Source organism: Melospiza georgiana, chromosome 18 (assembly GCF_028018845.1).
Source record: "Melospiza georgiana isolate bMelGeo1 chromosome 18, bMelGeo1.pri, whole genome shotgun sequence".
NCBI classification, from domain to species: domain Eukaryota; kingdom Metazoa; phylum Chordata; class Aves; order Passeriformes; family Passerellidae; genus Melospiza; species Melospiza georgiana.
In genome coordinates this window covers 10,374,407-10,396,421 of record NC_080447.1, presented here as the reverse complement: position 1 = coordinate 10,396,421, position 22,015 = coordinate 10,374,407, and the positions used below count along the sequence as shown (strand labels likewise).

The 22,015-nt window shown below is 48.0% G+C and overlaps 2 protein-coding genes across 3 annotated transcripts in view; one reads left to right on the top strand and one right to left on the bottom strand.

Annotated features, from left to right (window-relative positions):
* The first annotated feature begins 324 nt into the window (after positions 1-324).
* RAB35 (RAB35, member RAS oncogene family) lies at positions 325-15,724 on the top strand. The gene is made up of 6 exons (XM_058036807.1): positions 325-427; positions 4,742-4,792; positions 5,553-5,676; positions 12,243-12,367; positions 12,455-12,579; positions 13,128-15,724. The coding sequence occupies exons 1-6, from the start codon at positions 376-378 to the stop codon at positions 13,254-13,256; spliced, it is 606 nt and encodes a 201-aa protein (XP_057892790.1). The 5' UTR covers positions 325-375; the 3' UTR covers positions 13,257-15,724.
* Positions 15,725-16,557: 833 nt separating this feature from the next.
* Positions 16,558-22,015, bottom strand: part of BICDL1 (BICD family like cargo adaptor 1) — a 49,434-nt gene continuing 43,976 nt past the window's right edge. The window contains exon 10 of one of the 2 annotated variants that reach the window (XM_058037186.1): positions 16,558-20,737. In XM_058037186.1, the coding sequence (XP_057893169.1) occupies positions 20,549-20,737 (189 nt within the window). In that variant the 3' untranslated portion in view covers positions 16,558-20,548. The remainder of the gene's footprint in view (positions 20,738-22,015) is intronic. The other variant, XR_009115374.1, reaches the window with a different exon arrangement.

Here is a 22,015-nt window from a genome sequence, read left to right as displayed (position 1 = left end):
ACGGGGGCGAGGACAAGGTTCCCGCGGAGGGGCAGCGGGGGACGGCGGGAGGCTGAGGGCGGCTGAGGGCGGCCGGTCCCTCACGCTCCCGCCATGGCCGCCGGCGCGCGCCGCCCGCCTCAACCGCCGCCCTTCACGCGCAGGCGCGGGCGCGTGAGGGCGCGGCCGTTTTCCCGCGCAGCCGCGCGCGGGGCGGGGCGGGGCCGGCGCAGGCGCGGCGGGGGAGCTGGCTGCCCGTGGCGGCGGCCCGGCGCATGCGCGGCGGCGGCCCCGCTGTCAGTTCCGGCTGTTTGTCCGGGAAGTGGCTCCGGCCGGAGCCGCCGCCGCCCCCCGCCCCCCCCCGCCCGCTCCGCCGCCCGCGGCCGCGCCCCGGCCATGGCCCGGGACTACGACCACCTCTTCAAGCTGCTCATCATCGGCGACAGCGGTGAGCGCGGGCGGCACGGCCCGGGGGCGTGGGTAGGCCGCTGGCGGGGTGGCCGCCCCTCGGGCCGTGAGGGGCCGGAGTGCGGCGGCGGGGCCGGGGCCGGGGCGGGCGGCGCGGGGGAGCCGGGGACGGGCGGCCTGCTCCGCCCGGGGCAGCCGCGGCGTTGTGGTGCCGGTGCCGCGGCGCGGGGCTGAGCCGGGACCCCGCGCTGTGCGTGAATGGCGGGGCGCGTTCGCTTGGGCTTCGGGAGGTTTTATCTGATAAACCTGCGGAACTGGCTACCGCAGGATATTATGGTAAATAGCTTGGCTGGGTTTGGGAAAAGGCAGATTAGACACGTAGAAGCCAGGACAGCACCGGCGGTGCTGCCGGCATCAACCTTGGCGAGCGCATGTTTTGACGGCGCCCACTAATCTGTTGCTGGGATGGGCAGGGAATTCCCTTCCCCTGTGACAGGCGGTTTAGGGATCGATGGGAAGGGCTGGCTGCCCTAAGGACTGTTGTTTCCAGTGTGGCAGCTAGTACGTTTTAACAGTCATTATTATCTTAATTATTATTCCTGAAGACTTCTTTTGTGCTTCAGCCCTGAAGTCTCAGTTCTAGAGTTCCTTATTTTTTTTAATGAATCCTGGAAGAGCTGGTAGCTTTGTTTGCTTCTTGTTGTAGCATAGGATGCAAATATCTAAAAAGAGGAGATAAAGGCGTAGTTTGAGGTTTTTTTGAAAATGGACCTTTAAATACTTCAGCAACCTCAGAAACTTCTGGAGGGCTGAGCGTGTGAGCTGTGCCAGTGTCTGGTGCTTTGGTCTGGGTTGGGGCTGGGAGGATTGCTGCCGTCCCTGCAGCTCGCTGTTGGTAGCACTCCAGCGGCTTACAGCTGAATTTCCATAAACTGGAGAAGGGTGCATCCACCCTCTTCTTTTAGCAGAGGTGTGGTCCTTGGGGCGGCAGGTCCCGGCATGCAGCGAGGCACAGCTCTTGATGAAAGGCTAATGTTGCACGATCTTGGCAATTGTCACCTTCAGAAGCTTTAGCTTCATGCAGAAAATTGTTTTTTCTACACTAAACTGTGTCTGCATGAAGGGATCTAAGGAGGGAGACAGGACAACAGCTTCAGAGCAGCTTAAACCCCAGGCAGTTCTGGGAGCCTTGGATTATTACAACCAAATGCTGCATTCTGAGTAGAGCAGTGGCTTTGTTGGTTGCTGATGAGTTCCAAAACTGTTCAGGCAAGATAAACAGGATGGTGAAAACTCCGAGGAAGACTTCTCATTGTAAACAATTAAATAAATTTTGTCAGCTCACTCTTCTTGAGCGAAATCCCTGTAGTGTATCCAGTGAAAGGAGTGTTGTGAGAATTGTCACTGCCTGTGGTTCTCTGCTGTAATTAAATCTCACTGTGTAGTTTGACTATTGATTTTTCTTTGGTTTTGTTTTTGCTAACCCCAACAGGATGGCTTTGTCCCTGCTTGCACGAAACAGTTTGCTTGCCTTGTTTATTGACATTTGTTCCCTGCAGTAGGAAGTGGACTGTTACTGGATAGGATAATCTGTCTCATCTGCTTTCCCTTGTATGCAAATCTGTCAGAGGGGTAGTAGGTTTGTGTGTTTTTAGAACAGGTCATCTTGAAAAGCTGCTGGTGATTTCAGCTGTGCCAGATATTTAAAAATAATACAGATGATCTGTGCTTTGCATCTGCTTCTTTAATTCACTCTACCATTCAGTAAGATGGGGGTTTTAGAATCTTGTCTGACACTGAAATATACTTTTAATTTTAATTGTGCAAAGTCAATAGGCCTTATTTTTTTTTTGTTTTGTTTTGTTTCATTTTGCTGTCTTCAAGAAACTGAGGGCCCTGCAAGCCTTCTCTTCAGATCTTCAAACAGCTCTGTGTGGGAAGTGTGGGGTCACCCAGAGTGTGGTTTCTCTGTGTGAACAGTGTGGGTCAGAGGCAGGGTTTGTTTGGTGAGATCGTTGTCACTGGGAGCATGCAGAACTTCCTGAGTTCGGGAGCTGCCAGCCTGCTGGGAGCAGTGCAGCTTGGGCAGTGTGGCAGCAGTGTGACAGGGCAGTGTGGCAGGGCAGTGTGACAGGGCAGTGTGACAGAGCAGTGCAGCTTGGGCAGTGTGGCAGGGCAGTGTGGCAGGGCAGTGTGGCAGAGCGGTGTGACAGGGCAGTGTGACAGGGCAGTGTGACGGGGCAGTGTGACGGGGCAGTGTGACAGGGCAGTGTGACGGCAGTGTGGCAGGGCAGTGTGGCAGGGCGGTGTGACAGGGCAGTGTGACAGGGCAGTGTGACAGGGCAGTGTGACAGGGCAGTGTGACAGAGCAGTGCAGCTTGGGCAGTGTGTTAGGGCAGTGTGGCAGGGCAGTGTGACAGGGCAGTGTGACGGCAGTGTGACAGGGCAGTGTGACAGAGCAGTGTGACAGGGCAGTGTGGCAGGGCAGTGTGACAGGGCAGTGTGGCAGGGCGGTGTGACAGCAGTGTGGCAGGGCGGTGTGGCAGGGCGGTGTGACAGCAGTGTGACAGCAGTGTGGCAGGGCGGTGTGGCAGGGCGGTGTGGCAGGGCAGTGTGACAGAGCAGTGCAGCTTGGGCAGTGTGACAGGGCAGTGTGACAGGGCAGTGTGGCAGGGCAGTGTGACAGCAGTGTGGCAGGGCAGTGTGACAGAGCGGTGTGTTAGGGCAGTGTGGCAGGACGGTGTGACAGAGCAGTGTGACAGCAGTGTGGCAGGGCAGTGTGGCAGGGCAGTGTGACAGAGAGCAGTGTGGCAGGGCATTGTCCTGTGCAGCTCTGCAGCATCGCCCAGGGCCGCCGGAGCTCGGCCGTGCTGCTGTGTCTGGCAGGTCTGTGGCTTCTGGCTCCTCCTTGCCTTTCACTGAGCTGAAGGCCAGGGCTGCCTGGTCAAGAGGCACAGCACTTGCTGCTGAAACATCCTTGTTTTCTCTTAATTTCTTATTTTATCTTAATTGACCGGTATTTGCAGAGCTTTAATTCTTGCTAAATAACCAGTCCTCTGAAGTACAGGAACTGCTCTGCTACCTTTTTTGAGCTCAGATGTATTGATGATACGCATGCTGTAGCTTTGTATTTTTTAGTTCCTTTCCTCTTTTCCTCCTTAGCTTGGTACCAGTGAGGAACGAGCATGGCTTCTCCAGATGGCTGGTGATTTGAACTCTTTGCAAATGAGACCTGGCTTACTGTAACCATGCAGATTTTTAGGCTGGTTTTTATTTTTTGTTGGTAGCTGTTGTCACATGCCAGCAGCTGAGAACTGCTGGAGTTCTGCATAGCCTTTGCATAGGTCTTCTCTTAAGAAGAACTTGCAAGTTATATATCATCAAAATAATTACCTTGGATAACTTCTGCCTGAAAAGATTTAATAGATAATTACCTCGGTGAAGCTGAAGTTCCTATTCATGCCATAGCAGATTTATTTTGGGGAGGAAGGGTCATTAACAGCAGAGATGTTATGCAGAGATAACAACGTGGAGGCATTTAGATAGCCAGATTCCCTTGGGTGGGTGTGCAGGAATGAGTTTCTTACAGCTCTTGTCTGAAGCACTGTGAAAAATGCTTCCCTGCAGCAGGGTGTGATCAGGGTGCAAACAATCAGTTATGGAAAACCTGGATGGAGAGCTACTCAAAGCATTTAGAGGAATGTTTCATGGAACATTTTGGCAACAGGGACAGCTTCAGAAAGGTGTGTGTCCTTCCTGTGAGATGTGGAGCAAGGTTGTTTTGGATGGCAGTACAGGACAGTGATTCCCAGTTCCTGTTACAGTGTGGCCATGCTGATGTGAGCTTTGGAGCACCCAGCCCGGTGTGATTGTCAGAGCAGCCCAAATTCCACACGGAACGGGAGGGAGGGAGGCAGTGCTGTTACTGACGTCACACACGATGTGCAAGTGGAATTCAACAGTGCTGAATTCAGAGCACTGCTCTGAGCACTTGTTAATTCACAGGACATGCTCAGCTTTGGCTCTCTCCCTAGCAGATGTAAGCCTACTGATTGTGAACTTGCTTTTAGTTATTATTCTTCTCTGACCTCTTGAGCTGACCACAGTTCAGAAGCTGCTGTTGGGAGGTTTGCTGAGGGCTGGAGGAGGGAGGGCACAAGTGCCCCCTCCCTGCACTGCTACCAGGAGCATCCTGTGCTTGGTCAAATCTCCAAGGAGGGTGTGGAGATGAATAGCTAAGGTGGATGGTACTGAATGATATGCTGATTTTTATGCAATACATGGATAAAACATTGTTCTGTCCCTGCCCCCCAGGATGACTGTATTGAAAGTTTGCTGTGTTTGTTTGTTGTAGGTGTGGGCAAGAGCAGTTTGCTGTTACGTTTTGCAGATAATACCTTCTCAGGTGAGTGGTTTGTTTCCTTCAGTAAGTGAAATGCTCTAGGTTTGCTGCTGGTTGTAAGGAATCTGTGTTTGCCCACTGATAGCTGTGCTGGGAATACATCATCTTTTAACTTTGCATCGCTTGGTAAAGCCTGTGCAGGCCATCCTGCCTGATCTTCACTTGCAGCTGAGTATTGAAATACTGAGGTGGTTCCAGAAACAGCTTGGGTGGTTTTGGTTGTGCTATACTCTGCAGACTTCCTATTAGCCATTTGGGATTTAGATTGATTAAGTATTGTGGTAAACCACTTAACATTTGTGATATAACCAATTTATTGGGAGGAAACTCCTAGAACAGAGTATTCAAAATAAGGATTGCATTCAAAATAAGTGTTTCCACAAGTATTTAAAGCAAAGTGTTGTCTCAGAATTTTCACAAGTGAAATGCTTTCATAGTTACTGTCTATTTCTTGAGTTATTTGGGTGTATACTCTTGATCAATGGGATAGAAAAATAATAATTTTATTTTGCAACACTGAGCTGTTAATTTTAAAAGTGGTATGGGAGAAGTGGTTTTATGGCTAGGAAGAAAAGCTGTTAGGTACAGACAAAAATATGTAAATCAGCATGATATAAGGCATTTTAAACAGTAAGCAGATATGGGGAACTTAGTTCTCCTGTCCAGTCTGAGAGCTGCTGCCAAGTAGTGTTCAAGAAATGTGCTTTGGGACATCCAAAATAAACAAGCCTTAGGTTCTCACTTACCCACACTTTCCCTCCAGGCAGCTACATCACCACCATTGGGGTGGATTTTAAAATCCGGACAGTTGAGATCAATGGAGAGAAGGTGAAACTCCAGATCTGGGACACAGCTGGCCAGGAACGCTTCCGGACTATTACATCAACGTGAGTAACAGCAGCCTTTGTGCTGGGCACCTCTGGCTCTGGATCTCATGGGCCAGGCTTGGGGTTCAGCTATTGAAGTGTTGGAGTTGATTAACTAATGAGAGCTGTGTGGTCTGTACAGTGAAACTTCTCTCAGCTCTGTCAGAACTGACTGTGCTGGTGATATTCTGGCAAGGTTTGGAACTGGGATTTCAGAGTTCCTCAACCTTCTGTGCATTTCTGTGGTGGCTTTGTCTTATTCCTCTGCTGGTAGAACTGGAGTTATTAGTCTGCATGTAGTAGACAGCTTGTCTCAGTGCCTGTCCAAGTTTGTCCTCTGATTGACTGCACAGCAGAAGCACAGAGTGCAAACTCTCTGCCAGTGTCGTGTAACTAATGAACAGCTTGAAGATTGAAGAGTAGGATTTCTCCTGGTTTTCCTTTAGGACAAATGCTTCAGCAGCTATCTTTATGTGGAGTTCTGCTGAAGCAGACGCTTCATGATATTAACCTTTTCCTTGGTTGGAATTCAGATTCGAACTCATTGTCCTTTCGAACAGCATGTGCAGAGCTTTTCCTGTTCCTGAAGAAACCACACCTAGAGCTGCGGTGGTGGGAACTAAGAATAAAATGTGTTTGTAAACTGATTGCAGTAAAAGTGGACTGCTCACGGGGGGAAGAGGGAAAAGTGCACTTGGAAATGGAACTTTTGTTCCTTGGGTGTTAACCAAAATAATTCTTGGAAGATCCATGTGTTTCACTTGGTCTTTCATGACTCACTTCTCCTTTGGCTCTTACTTGAGAGAAGGATAATTTTCAGCTGATGCATTGATAATTTGCTCAGTTCTGAAAATAATGAGATTGGTTACATCTGTGTTATGTCTAGAAATGGCAAAGTTGACCGTGATGTGTGCGCCGCCCCTTTCCTCTGCACTCCTGTACGGATATTGCTGGGTTACTTCCATTGTTTCTGAAGTGTTCAGCTTGAAAAAAAACTCAGCTGCCTCTTGTAGGGTTCCTGTGTGTGACATCACTTCTTGTTGGAGGCTGCAGGCAGTTTTGGGAAGGAAGTGGTGAGGGGGAGGCAGCCGTGCAGTGCTGCAGCCCTGTCAGCTGTGACAGGCGAGTCAGAGAGCCCTGATTGTGCTGAGTCAGCAAATGGCCTTCCTGTTTGCAGATTCCCTGGGCTCAGGAACGAGCGCTGGGTCCTGGGGTGATGCCAGCCAGCTTAGAAAGCCATGGTGTGTCCAGCACTGAGCAGGGATACCAGCAAAGGATTCCTCTGTCAGTGGGAATAGCTGCGGATCGGACCTTGTGCAGTGTTTTATGGAAATTGTTTTCTTCATTAATATTTCAAATAGATCATGAAATGGTTTGAGGCATTTGTGCCATGACCTCTTGGAATTCTGCTGCTACTTCCTTTTGCATTGCTTTTTACCCCAAGTGGGGCGTATTTTGCTTTGGGGGGGATCTCACCTTTTGGGGTTTCTGCCTTAGGGCTCTCGTAGTTACTGAATGGTAACTCCATGGCCAGGGAAAAATCTGCATTTTTTGCAGTTTTGTGCAAAGAAGTTCATGTGCCCAAGTGCATTTGAAGTGTTGAGGAAAAAGCTTTGGGAATGCTGATTATAGTGGGATGAGGGCTCCTCTTGCTATGTTGGTTGTCTCTGCCTGTCTAGCATTCCTAATCATATCACCTATAAAACCAGGCCATAACGAAAGTTAAATTTCAGAAATGGTTCTGGCTGGCTGGTTTTGTTTTGTTTTTTTAAATTAATTGGCAAAGTGGTAGTGTAACTGATTTATTAATCCTAAACTAACTGACAAATCAAGTAACCTTGCTTATTCTTACAAAAGGGCTTGGCCATCAAATCATGGGTGGAGTGTGAGTGCCCTGTCAACAGAACGTAGTAGTCTGCCTAGTCTTTGACTAGATTGAGGTTTAGACTGAAGTTTAGAATATAAAAGGTGTTCCTTCAGTATTACAGTAGGTCAGGGAGTCCCTTTACAGTGAAAGGCAGAGTTCAGATTGATGTTGAGCCAAGCCTGGCAAGCAAGCCTGAAATTAGAGCCCATCTGGTAATTACAGTAATAGGTTGGTAGTGCTGCTGTGTGGACTTAGAACTGCAAAATGGTAGAGGTGGTAGGAAGTTAATAGTGGAAAATTGGGAAACATTAAAAGGTTGTAGTAGTTTGATTTCACGTGCCTGTAGCTACAGTCAAAAGCTGAAAAGCAGAATAAAACTGTTGAGGAACAGAAATCAAGTTGGTCTGGAGTATTCTACAGAAGCTCAAGAAAATTTCAGCCTAGGAAGTATAAAGGCAGCTGGTTTTATTGTCTGTTAAATGTGGAAATACTGGGATAGCTGGTGCCTTCTGGGAGGAGAGGCTGATCTGTGTGAATTTGGTTGCCATGGAATGTCATCCAAATTAAATTTGATTTAAATTCACCAGGGATTTAGCATGCCAGGATGCAGCTGTATTAGCAGGAATACTTAAAATGCATGAGCAGCCAGTCCCTGTACTTGATTTCCTCTTGTAGACAGGACTACTTTGTCCTGATTCAGGACTGTGGGTTTAGGATTCAAGCTTTACATAATGGCTGTCAGATGCCAGCTCAGGATGAATAGTGATAGCAGAGGGACCTTCTGCCATGGTTTCCTGTGGAATGGCATGTTTGAGAGAGGGATAAGATCTTGGAGATGATAGAATTGCTGTGTATTGTAAAGCAGCTATGACTAAAAGGCTAGGAGTTAAAAGACTGGTCTGACTGACAATAGATGTGCTTCCAAGAACTTGAGAAAGATGAGTATGAAACCAGATTATTAGAAGTCTCTGGAAATGGTTAGAATTCTAGATGAATGAAAAAAGGAAGGAAATGTGTGCTACAAAGTAGTGAAAGATGAACAAAGAAGCTGGATTAAAAACCAGTGCCCTGTCTTTCACATTTGGCAGTTAAATGTTTTCCTGAAAAAAAACAACATATGGGTCCTACTGGACCAACATAGTGTCTCTTTTAAATCTTAGCTACTGCTGTGCTCCATGGAGCTGGTTGTTATAACTCCAGATGTTGATACTGGGAAGCAGTTGAGGGAATCTGAGAGCTTTCTCACTGGTTTCTTGCAGTAGCAAATGCCCCAGTGAGTGGCAAATGTTCCCTCGTGTTTCCCAAGGCTGTGTTCAGGGATGTGAGGAGGGGATGCAGGTGGCTGAAGGACATGTTGAGTTTGGGTAATCCCCAGGTAATTCTAGTGGTAGAACAAGCAGTAAGGTGTTTATTTCAATTAACTGTTGGCTTTCTTAAGCCTTTTCCACACCTAAGCTAAATGTAAAGCCTCTAGGTCTTGGGACTTCCAACTGTATGGGGGATTGCTGGCTACCACCAAGCATCCAAAGGTTGCACAGGTGAGGTTTGCTTGTCTTTCAGCTCAGCAGGATACTTTCATGGATTCTCCTAACATGAATAACTGGTCTAGAACATATTTTCTGTATTTCATGAAGGTATTTCCACCAGCAGATTCTGGCTTTGGGGGTTTGCAGAGTACATGGCAGAGCACTCCCACCACACAGAGGACAGCCAGCATCAGCCTGTGACTGAGAGGCTCAGATTGAGGACTTCAGGTCTCTTCTGCTTTCATTTCTGTGGTCTCCATTTCCCCAAAAATGTGGATGGGAAGGAGATAAGACATTCTTTCCCTTGTGTCAAAGTCTCAACTACCTCTTGGTTGCCAAAAGCACAAAATTTACACCTACTCCTCCCTGAATGCCAAAAGCCCCATCTGTTCTCTACTCGCCAAAGCCCACAACCTGTTATAAAAGCAATTCTGCACTGCATCATTCTGGAAGTTGAAGTATGGGATAGGATAAATTAGATTTTGTTTTCTAGTACTGTCCTGCATTTGGGGTTGGAGAAGCTTCTCTGTACTTGTTAAGCCTTAAATGTTATCTGGGATGCAGAGCATCTAACAGCTGATGGAAAACAGCATGACCAGCTTTTTGAGAAGAAATGTGTGCTGTGGGACTTAAGAGTTAGAGAATAACAGGTAGTCATGGTGTTATCTCTCAGGCTTCTCTCTCTTGGTAATAACAGCCAATAGAGAAAATGACATTTTAGTGTAGATGAGGGGTTGGCAACCTTTCTAGAACGATGTGCCAGACAATTTTCCCTTCCAAAAATAGCAGCAGTGTGTGCTGGTAGGCACTCAGCAGGAGTCAGGGGTTGCTGTCTTGCACAAAGGAAGCTATTTCTGATGAGGTGGTGGCAATATCAGTGGCAGGAGCTCCAAACCCCTGCAGGGTTCCCATTGCTGTGGTGGTCTCTGCTGCAGGGTCCAGCCCAGAGCCCCATCCCAGGAGCAACACGCAGCAGGGCTGACGAGGTGTCAGCAGTGGGATTGGTGCATTCAGGCTGCCCCTTCTCCCCTCCCTGACATCATGTGCTTTGCTCAGGAGAAAATGTAGGTGCGTGGGCAAGGCAGGAGCAGCAGGATGCTGTGCTGGGCCCCTGCTTGGGCTGACAGGGATGCCAGGCTGGGTTTGGTGTGCACAGCAGAGAAGCAGCTCTGCGTAGGTGCAGCTGAGCCGCCGCGCTTCTCCAAGGGCTGCCTTGGCAAATGCAGTGCTCAGTGCTGGGGAGGAAGTGGTAGGTCAGCCTGGGGGCTGCTGAATTAAAAGATTATTAGGTGATGATATGGGAGAGCTTGAAGATAATTGCTTTATTGTTCAGCTGTGGAGAAATGCAGTGTGTTGGTAGGATTGATGTCACACAAAACAGTGTGTGACACTGTTTCATCAAAACCGGTGTGCAGGGCATGCCAGTATCAGGAGAGGATGGGTTATTTTTGCAACATGTGGATTCAGGCCATGAAATACTTTTCCCTCTAAAGGATCCAAGTTATGAATAAAGTTGTGTTGTAATCAAGTAAAGCACAAATGCAGTGCTGTAGCAAGTTTTGAAGTTGTTGAAAGAACTGACTGTGAATGGAGTAGAACATTTGAAAGTGCAGAATTTCTTATGGGCTGGGAATAAGTAATTCTTACCTGAGTTAGTTCTTGCCAAGGGAAGCAAATGCACAGCATAAATCACTGGTAAAACATGGCATGGGAGAAGTATTTGGGTGTCTTCTGCATGTGCCCAGTAGGAGCAGACTGTTCTGCTGCTGCAGAGCATCCTGGAGCACACTGGTACCCAGGGGCTGCCACTGCAGGGGATCAGGAGAGGAAGGTGTGTGACCCTGGGGGTGCTCTGTGCCTCTCTGCAAGTCTGATGGTGCATAAAGGCAGGTGGCTTCTCTTGGAGAAGGATGATGAGGCTGGAGGTGGGAAGAGACAGTGACTTGCTGAAGCACTTCAGTAGCAAAGTGAGCTGAAGCTTTGAGATCTTCTCAAAGGTGTGTTTGGGTTAGGTTCAAAGCTTTGAAGTTCAAAGGTGTGTTTGCTGAGTTGGAAAAATCACAGAGGAGCAGAATGGTCTCAGTGGACATCTCTGAAGTGCAGTGGATGTACTGCAAGAAGTGCTTGTGATAAGACAGCAAGGTCTAGGAATGCTATCACAATTTAAGGGAAAATCCTCAATTTTGTATGCTGGTTTCTTGAATTTGTTTTATTAAAAAGTTTAATATTGATCAGAAGAAAGAGGATGAAAGGAAAAGAAGAAAGCTACACATAATACAAAAAATGGATCCTGATGAAGACCTCACTGTTAACTGTTTCCTGTTGGAATTACTTTTTGTTTTTTGGGTTAGAGCTGCCTAATTTGCCATAGGGAATGTACTTGGTAGCCTTGTGATTGTGGCTGAAAACTGAGAAGGTAGAGCTTGCTGGTTTTCTGTTTAGCATTTTCATGGTGCACATACTGTCTGTCCTTGGTAGCTTCATGCAGGTGATAATGTTGGAACCTGAATTCAGATATTTTTCTTGCATATCAGACTTGTGCATCATCATCTAAAGGTGCCAGTTGCCCAAGACTAATGGGAATAAACTGAAATAAAGCTTATTTTTAATGGCTAAAGGTAGCAGAGTGTATTGAATGCACATATGGAGTGGATCTGTTGAGTAGGAAGGTGTGATCAGAACACAGTCGCTCAACAAGACAGAAATTTTTGAGAGCTCAAGAGAACTGTGACTGAAGGTTGAGTATATTTGGAGATCTGCTGAAATTTTAGTCTGTAAGTGATCATTCACAGATAAGAGAATTACTGCAAAAACTTGATGTGGCTTGTACAGCCCCAAGGATCACATCACATCACAGGCAGTTCTGAGCATGTGCTGGGGGTACCATTGCCTTTGGTCCTGTAGCTGGAAGACAGCATTCATCTTTGAAGGGCTTGACAACCCGACCAAGGAAGATTTTAGAAGACTTTGGACTTGGAAATGTATTAGTGTAGAGTGAATGAGCAGGGAGCTCTGTAGCTTTGGAGGAATAGCCTGGGATCAAGCTGTTATAAAAGAGCTGCATGAGTCTCAGTGGAAAGAAAATGAGGGCACTTGATTACCATAACTTGAGGATTTGTTGGGAATCCTGTAGAAGCTCAGTGGAAGAGAGGTGATGCCCTGGGTTAACATTTGCTGTCCTTTGTACCCCACAGGTATTACAGAGGAACACACGGGGTCATCGTTGTCTACGACGTAACGAGCGCAGAATCTTTTGTGAATGTAAAACGGTGGTTGCATGAAATTAATCAAAACTGTGATGATGTCTGCAGGATACTTGGTAGGTAATTAGGGAGTTACAGCATCTTATTTAGTGGGCTGGCCTGCTGGAATACCAAACTGACTTTTATTCTCTTTCTTTTTTTAGTGGGCAATAAGAATGATGACCCAGACCGAAAAGTGGTAGAAACAGAAGATGCCTATAAATTTGCTGGGCAGATGGAGATCCAATTGTTTGAGACCAGCGCCAAAGAAAATATTAATGTGGAAGAGGTAATATAATATTCAGAAGAGTAGAGATAGAATGATTTAGGGATAATGGTGTGGGAAGAAATAAAAATTCCATTCTTCCCATTGAGAAAGAAAAGGTTGTACGAGTTACAAGTAGTGGGTAAAATGTCAAGAAGAGACATTCAGCTGTTTTTGGAAGAGTTGGGGAAGCAAAATCAAGGAGGCTCACACTGCATTTTCAATAGCTTTGCAGTGCTCATGTATTAGGCAGGAAAGAGTTGAGAATGCTTGTAGGAGGTAAGACTGCCCAGGCTTCACTCCTGGCCTCAATTTCCAAACTGCCCTGGTTTTATTTACTGGTTTGGAAAAAGGAACAAAACTGAGAAAGTCCTGTACTGTAGAGGTACTGTTTAGCTTGGGAGTGGGTTGGGAAAAGGTGCTGGATTTCCACCTGGGCCACAGTGGGTTGGGGAAGGTCTCTGAAACGTTATTGAAACATACAGAAAAGGGGAATGGCTTCCAAGGAGCAGCACCCCCCAGGAGCCAGCCCGAGTTCTGGGGTGGTCTGAGTGTGCTTGTTTCTCTTGCAGATGTTTAATTGCATTACAGAGCTTGTCCTGCGAGCAAAGAAAGAGAACTTAGCAAAGCAGCAACAGCAGCAACAGAACGACGTGGTGAAGCTAACAAAGAACAGTAAAAGGAAGAAGCGGTGCTGCTAATGCCCCTTCCCTGCTGCAGAGACTCTGCTCTCACAGATCAGCCCCTCCAGCTAGACTCGGGCAATTCCACTGGGGCAGGCTTTGGGAGGACTTTCTCAGTTTTGTGCCGTTATTTAAAGATTATTTTTCCTCCATGTTTTCTATCAAGAGGCGCTGGCACCTTCCCACTGCAGTGCCAAGAAGGTATTGGATGGAATCTTGCCCCCCTCTCCTCCCCTGCTCATTCCAGTGCGCCTTGTAGACAAGAAGGACGTTGCCTACCAAGTGGACTAATTAACCCAAGAGTTTGTATATAATGTATATTGCTTTAACCAGCCTCGCCTCTCTGTTGTCGCTTTGGCTTCTGCCTTCTTAATGTCAACCAATCATGGACTGCAGAGTTCATCTTTTTAAAGAAAAAGTTTAAAAGTTCTTAATTTGAGTTGGCCCCGGGCTGGCACTGCTTCCTGGGGCCTCCAGCTGCATTTCTGTTGGGCTCCAGGCTGGCATCTGCTGCCCCTGGGGCCCCTGGCTTCTCCTGGAGTCCCTGGCTGTTCCTGGGGCTCGGGCTGTGTTTTTCTAGGTACCAGGATTGCAGGTGTTGCTGCTGGAGCCTGGGGTTTCATTTCATCAGCCCCTGGGCTGGCAGCTGGAGCTGCTGCTGGGGCCTGGAATTTCAGCTTGCCATCATCCAGATTTGTGGCTGGATCCTTGGGTTTCACCTCCTTGTGCTGCAGCCCAGCTGTACCTGTGCTCTCCTGTAGTTTGTATCAAGATACTGGAAAACAAACTGACCTGCAGAAGTGGGATTTGTTTGGATAAAACCTTTTTTTTTTTTTAAAGCAAAGTTTAACAACTTTGACCTCTGCTTCTGGTTCTGCCAGTGTCCTAAGTGAGGGTCCATTTCTTTTGAGAAGAACAAAAATCATGTGATTCTGCCAAAAACCCCAAACTTCTCCTTGTTACCCTGTCCACAAATAGGCAATCTGAACTCGAATGTGAATTTTGGTGGTAAAGCTTTTGGTTTTGAGAGAGAAAAGGCATGAAAATAATCGAGCTCTTCTTATTGATGTCTGAATATGAAAGCTGCAGGATCATTCCCAGGATTCTTCAGTTAGGAAGGAGGACTGCTGTTTTAATGCAAAGACATGGAAAGCTTGCTTGCTTGGGTTATGTGGTGGTGGAGGATCACACTTGGAAACAAACTGGGCTTGCTGTGCTCAGCAACATCTTCCTGGCCCTGGTCAGCCTTTCTGGGAAAACAAGGGCTCACTTCCTCAGCCTGAATAGATGTAGTTAAAGGTGGAGAGTGTATGTGTGTGTGTAACTAAAATATCAAATGTCTGGGCTGAAAGGACATGCTCAGCACCTGAATTATTGCCTAAATAATATTAAAAAATAATTTTACCTTAAAAGGCATGGAGGCTATGACTTCCTTTAAGGCCTTGAAGGTTGGACATACTCCATGTGCCAGTAAGTGGCCCTGTGGAATTGCTGGCCTTAGTTTGGTAGGATGTGATTCACCCATGTCCATGAGCTTGGAGTCAGCCCACTTCTCTCCCTTCCTCACCCTTTCTCCAGGAGAGGCTAAATTTTAGTCACTTATTTTGCCTGCATTTTTTTTAGATTTTTCAGGTTGTGGTGAGAGCCCTGATCATACAATCACATCACAGTCAATCACTTTAAAGACTTTTTCCGAAGTGCAAACGATGAATGTGCAACACGTGGGGTTTTCATGGGTTCAGGTGCTGGGATATGGGTCCAGCTGCCTTCACCCACCTCTTCTCTTCACATATCCTGCATTGGTAACCCAAAACTGGAGTGAGCTGGGATGGTGCTGCTGGGCTGAGCTCTGATCAGTGTTGAGGGGCTGTGCAAAGTGGTGGCTTTGGTCACACCAGTCCCTCCTGCCTGCTCTCCAGTGTGGAATGTGGTGTGTGCTGGAGGAGCTGGGCCAGTCCCTGGAGCTGTGCTGGGGGGTTCCCCCTGCAGACTGAGGGGCCCAGCTGTGTTACTTTGGGAATCTTGTTGGTAGCTGTGTGCAGATCTAGGAGGGAGTAACTTCATATAGGCAGAAGTAAAGAACGTGTCTGAATTTACTGGAAATGATGCAATAAAATGAGGAAATGGTGCACCCAAGCCTGGAGTGTTCTCTTATATGGAAAAATTGGTCCTCTTTGAGTCCAGGTTTTTGTGGCTGTGGTTGGAATTCTGTCAATCCAGGTCCAGCTTCCTGGCTTAAAGTGGGAATTTCTTTTTTTTTTTCCCCAGAGCTGGCTGTAGAGGAGCAGTTACCTCTGCTCTTGCCATCACTGTTCAATTGGAAGGGGTGGGGACCGTGTCTCTAGTGGTGCTGATGTGAAGTTTCCTAAATGTTGAGCAATGGAATGTCTAACTGGTTTGCTAGGATTATTTCTGTAATGAAAGTTTCTAATTATGCTTTTTAAATAATTTTAAAAAACTAAAAATAAAGGTTACAAGCTGCCAAATCTTTTTTTGAGGCTCTGTTTCCTCTGCTGTCCAGCACCTGGAGGTGGAGGGTGGCAAGCCAGGGGTGAGCTCTGCTGCTGAGTGTAAAGGGTTATTTCCTGAGAGGGGATATTAAAAAAAACCATAATTAATGCTTTCAAATGTTTAGTTGCTGTTTTAGTTTGAATGAAAGAGGAAGGTGGAACTTATTTCTGTGTGAAGTGAGATGCCTGTGATTGTGCTGAAATCTTTTGTCTTTCTGCTCAACAAAAAGTTTTGAGTGAGCTTCGAAAGCTCCTTCTCCTGAGGTGAGTAAAAATCACCTGGAGTCTCTCCTCACTTTCCCTGCAAATTTCTGTGTTTCATTAATCTGAGCAGGAACTGCAGCTGTGGCTGTGCCCTCAGCACCCCCTTGCCCTGCCCAGGCTGGCAGGGATGGAAAGCTGCTCTGGGAAGGTGCCTTGGCTGCCCTTTGGGAGGAGCAGCTGGAGAGGACTCCTGGGGATGTGTGGATGGCCAGAGCTGCAGCTGCTGCCAGCTGTTTGTCACTGTCTGTGTCTGCTGTCTAAACTCCTTCCAGTTTGAGTCTGCCTCCATCCCAGGGCAGTAAAGCACAGCAGTGGCTGGAAGGTGGGATGATTTACCCACCTTCAGGTGTTCCTGTGCATCAAGAGATGCAAATGTTTCAAATGTTTCTGCCCTGGCCCCTTCTCCCCTAAGCACACACAACATACCTGGCTGAATTTCATGGGCTGATGCAGCACCAAAGATGCTGTTGGCTGTTAAATGGCAGTTCAAAAAATGAGCTTGTTTTGCTGCTGGGCACAGTAAAGTGGTGAGAGCTGAGACAGTATTGTATAAATGATGTTTTATTCTGAAGAGAACTATTTACAAAAGAAGTAGAGCATTGTTTTTACTAAAAATATGCCTTTATAGATTTTTATAATATGTATCTTATAAAAACCATACATTTATTTACATGACTGCTACATACAAAAATTACAGCACTGTGGTATATGTACATATCTATAGGTACATTCTTTCTGCTTGTCCCTGCTGTGTGCTTTTTCCCTCTCAATCCAAGGGAATCATTGCTGCAGCACCCAGACACTTCCTTTCTTGGCTTTTTGGTTCAAACAATCTTGCTTTTTATAGCCGAGTGGGGAGTAGAGAGTTTGCCTGATGGAGAGGCAGATCTGGAATCTACCATTCTAAGTAGGACAAGTGCATGTGGCCCTGCCTGCAGCCTCACTTCCTGCTCTCTCTGCAAAATGACTCTGTTGTCAGTAACTTTTTGATTTACTGTTCATCTCCATGGCAAGTTGCTGATCTAAGTTTGTGTGAAGATAAAGTGCTAGTGACTTGCCTTTCATTTCCATTTGTTCCTTGTTTACAGTTGCTTCCCTTGCAGAGTTTAGGAAGGGGAGACTGATCCCTTTTCCCTCGGGCTGGTGTAACAAACGTTTGCCCAAAGAGTCACCTGTTACCTGTGGGAAAGTCCTTTGTAACCTTAATCTCAGCAGGCATCTCTTCTCTGTGCAATATTTGAACAGTGACTGTGCAGCACTACTGTTTTATTTACCATTATCCCAAAAGCAAGGCTGAGGGTTGTGTTTAGAGCTGCTGATCCCACTCATTAAATCTCCTCTGGGATCCTGAGTACCTGCTGGATTAATGTGCTTCCTCCATCTCATCCTCTGGAGCTGATGTGTCCTTTACACCGTGGATGTGTCCTGGAAGAGTCAAGTGCCACACGTGAAGTGTCTTCCAACCAGCACTGCAAGGCTGATTCCAGGCTGTGACAGGATGGAGGGGAGTGAGTTAATGACAGCACAGAGTGAAGCAGTCGGGACATTGTTCAAACACAACGTGACAAATACGGGTGAGGTTTTTCAAGACAGAAGACAAAACCTAGCTGCTGTGTTAAGGCAGTGTCTGTTCCTGTGGAGTAGCAGCTCAGCACAAGGAGATCTCCTTTGGTGTGTTGTCCAGTTCATTGCACCCAGTTCTCTTGTATCTCTGGGTTTAGTAGTGCAACTAAGTCTTTAGGGTGAAGGGGCTTGTTTGAAGAAACCATACCCAACTGGCACCTTAGAACATGCAGACTTTCCTCTTGCAATCTCTTCTGCCACTCTTGTTAAATAAATAAAATTGCAATGGGATTAAGGATTCTCATTAAATGAAGAGATGAGCTGTGCCTACCCCTGCAACCGATTGAGTCACTTTCCTCAGCAAATATAGCAGAAGGCACCTTTCTTCATCTCATTACTGCATCTTCATGGGGAAACTTAAGGCCCTTGCCTCAGGATTGCATCCATCCATCAATCCATCCATCCATCCATTCATCCTCGCTGGGGTAGAGTCCCACACATGGTGGGCATGTGGCTTGAAGAGAGCTGGTGGGGTCTGGGAAATGACAATTGACAGCAGAAGAAAGGTCCCTGAGGACCGAGGTGTTCACGTGGCTCTCCTTGATAGAGCATCGTTCTCAGTGGTCACAGGTGTCACTGGTGTCACTGTGTCATGGGTGTCACTGTGTCACAGGTGTCACTGGCATCCACGCCTCATTTTGCAGGGATCCAAGGCTGGGGTAATGCATGAGGGTGTGACTGAGTCCTGGCAGCGGGAGATGCTGAGCAGCTGCCTCGTGTCCCTGCCCTGTCCAGAGTCACAGTAGAGGCAGGATGGCAGGATGAGGACATGTGGCACTGCACTGCAGCCCTTCCCCTCGCTTGCACAAGTGGCTACAAGCAGATACTCAACAGCTGAGCACTGCCTAGAAAGGAGAGGCCAAGTTTCAGTTTCCTTCCCTGCCTGTGAGGCTCCTGATGCCTTTCCCCAAAAGCATCAAGCTGTATTGGTGGGGCTTTGCCCAAGCATTTCCTGAAGCAGCTCTGCAGTCCAGGGTTCATTGCTTTCATGTAGATGGGTGTCACCACTCAGCTCTTCACTATCATGGCCAATCTCAGAGCACTCTGCTCCTTGCAGCCCAGAGCTGCCTTAGTGCAACATGGTCTCATACCAGTGTGGTGGTTTCATGTAACAAGGAAATACAGGAATGCTCAAATCTTCATAGGCAGAAAGGATTATTTGTACTGAGGTATTATGGATGTTCTATCCCACAGGGAGGCTGAATAACACTAAAACCCAAGCCACCAGCCTCTTACCTGCTGCTTAGAAGGTGACTGGTACCTGTTCTAGCAGAAAGCTTGATCCTGTGAGCAGAGATAGCAGCTCCCTGTGGGATGGTGTGTTAGCACCGAAGTTGCTGAGCAGGGCAGGGCTGAAGGTGCAGCCAGCTCTGTCTGCTGTGGGACAGTGTAGGTGGTGGCCTTTTGAAAGCAGCAGGAAACAAACTGGGGCCTGCCCATGGGTATTATGAGCTGGGAGAATGTGTGAAAATTGCATGACAGCAGCAGGACATCTCTGAACTGAGCCTGGTGCTCCTCACTGGCTTATGATGGCAGACTGATAGAAGAGCTGTAAAGTGCCCATCCAGTGCAGAGGGCAGGTCCCTACTTGAGTATTGCAGGATTTCCAGCACTGCAGTGTGCTGGAATACACCAAAAAAGCCACGTTTCCTCTTGCTGATCAAGTCATGCAAAGCAGGCTCTGGTCATTGATCCAAAGGACCTTTGGCTACCTGCTCACTGAAGGGCTGAGTAGAAGCTGACCCCCAGGCAGGGACAAACTCCTTTCTGTCAGGCCATAGCCACCATTACTGCATAGGGCAGAGTAACCTGCAGGCTCTCCAGAGCTTTGTAGACACCCTGACAGCCTTTGGCTTCAGTGAAGGCAGATGCCAGTGTGCTTTCTGAGGATGGAGTCTGCCAACCCAGTGTCAGAGACTGACTGACATCATTGGGAGTAGGCTTCCAGTGAATTATTAGTTAGGCTTTTGGGGGCCTAGCCAGTTAAAATGCCAGTTTTCTTACTCTGCTTGGGAGATGTGTATGGCTTTGGGGAAAGGTGTGTGACTTGCTGAAGCCCCCAAACTACTTTTGGCCATTGGAGGAACAGCAGGTGCCTCAGGACTGAACATGCACAACTTTTATCCAGTCTGTAATCTGTTGTAGATGGTCAGTCTCCTGGGGAGAAATCTGTGTAGCTACAGCCTGCAACTCTTACCTCTGTAACAGGAGGGAGCTGGAGAGGACAGTGACAGCACCCATCTGTCCCCTGCCCTGAGCTGTGAGGAGCCTGGATCCCAGCGAGGGTGAACGGCCACGCAGAGCTCCAGGGGAGATGGTGCCCAGGCAGGAGCTGCACTGAGGGCTCAGCTTCCACCACGGAGAAAGCTACATCTGTCAAAACATGGTATTGCTGGGGCCAGAGTGACTCCAGTCTCAGTGGGATGGATGAAGGATGTCACAGCTGCCAGGGTGGCACAAATGGCTCCCTTCTGTCCTCTTGCATTCAGCTCTCTTCTTCCCCTTCTGCTCGCTGTGACAGAAGTTCTCAATCCCCTGCACTGCTCTGTCTTGGGGCTGCTTATTTCCTTCTCCAGCATAAGAATGCTTTTAAGACAATCAGAGAATTCTTCACAGCAGAAACTGGACTGTGTCAAAGCGCCTAAAATATACCCTGAAGTTTATCACTTCATGTATAGAATAAGAAAAACTTCTTTCTACTAGAATCACATTGTCAATTTGCAAATCTCCAATTCATGTAAACATTTGGTTCAGACCAGGTGTGGTGTAAATAGTGCAGAGTCTCAAGGGTTAACTCCTTTGCCCCCTTCTTTTTTACTCAGTGGATCAGACTTGGGTCCATCAGCAAGCTGGGCAGCTGCCCCACTCCCCATCTTGAAGCAGGAATTGTTGGAGAGTTTTCTCTTTTTCAAATTAATTTTTCTTGAAGAAGGAGAAGAGCCGGTTTCCTTCGGCCCCGCCGGGCTCGTCCCCCTGCTGCTCGGGCCTGGGGGAGGGCCTGGCGCCCCGCCTGGCGCCACTGGAGAAGGAATAAGCAAGCTGGCTCCATTCCTTCGGGTGTTTGTCCATCAGCTGCTGGTCAATGACCCTGTGCATGTCATCCTGCAGCAGAGGGACAGGACAGGGCCGTTAGTGGCAGCTGATGCCAAGGGGAGCTGGGGCGGGGCGGCTGAAATGGGAATGGAACGTGCAGTGATGAGATGGAGCAGGGATGAGGGAGCAGGGACAGGTCTGTGTCCCCAGCCCACAGCAGGCTCAGCTGTGCCCACTGCCATGAGGCTTTTCAGGGAGTGAGGAAGATCAATCACACAGTTCTGAGGGACAGATTGCTCAGGTGGTCCGGCACAGGAGCTCCGTGCCTGCTTGAGACTCTGTGCCGCCCCTAAGCTGCGTTCCTCTGCAGCCTGCAGATGTCCCCTTTGGGGAGAAATAAATAAGAACAAATGCAGCTGAAAGCAGAGGCCAGAAGAAGGATGGAGGTCTGTGCTGAGCAGGTCTGTGTGCACCTGGGGACAGCAGGGGTGGCAGAGCTGCTGCATGGCCACTGTCACTGGGGCTGCTTTGGGGATGGTGCTGAGGGGCTGGGGCAGGTGTGGGCCCACCAGATCCCTCCTGGGCTTTGCACCAGACTCACCAAACAGAACTGAGCTCGTCCCTTAGAGCCCCTCCTTCCCCTAGAGCCAGCACAGCAGTGGGAGCTCTGACTGACAGCTCAACATGAACTGTGGCTTTTCAGGTGTACCAGGAATGCTCTAATTTCGTCCATGTTTGCTGCACAGTGAAGCTCCTTTATACAAAATAATTACCCAGTTCTGTTGCCACTAAGAATGTGCTAACATGTTTCTTGAAAACCTGGCTATAAATTTTACAGATTTTAAACTTTCAGATCCATTGCTTCTCCTATAATTGAATATTTAAGCTTAGTGAAAATGTGTGTACATAAACTAGCCCCACAGGAGGAATCAACTACTCCCCAGCAGTCTGGTCCCTGACTAGGGCTGAGGACACTGTCAGGATACTCTGGATGGGCTGGAGTGGTGAAGTGCTGTTCATTCAGCACCTGGTGAGGGGAGGCTGTCAGGGCAGCCCCAGGACTGAAGGGAAGGTGCTGCCATTGCCCAGCAGGTGCCCCAGCTGCTCTGGATTGGAATCAAATCAGCCAGCTGGGACTGCAAACTTAATAATGGCTGATCTCTTGTTGCAGCATTTTCTGTAGGGAAAAGGATTGATAGCCATGACCTGGGCCTGAATTTAGTATGGGGGCTTCCCCTGTGGGAGCAGGAGGGTGCAGAGCTACACAGAGTGGGGAGGCTTTGGGTCTTTTTAGAGCAGGGCTGGAGAGAGGAAAGGCAGAGGGAGAGTTGAAGAGGTTGAGGTGAA

Excerpts from the sequence above, each read along its gene's own strand:
- RAB35 (XM_058036807.1), top strand. The coding sequence starts at position 376 with ATGGCCCGGGACTACGACCACCTCTTCAAGCTGCTCATCATCGGCGAC. Across the intron at positions 428-4,741 it reads GCTCATCATCGGCGACAGCG|GTGTGGGCAAGAGCAGTTTG; the intron begins GTGAGCGCGGGC and ends TGTTTGTTGTAG. Across the intron at positions 12,580-13,127 it reads AAAATATTAATGTGGAAGAG|ATGTTTAATTGCATTACAGA; the intron begins GTAATATAATAT and ends TTTCTCTTGCAG.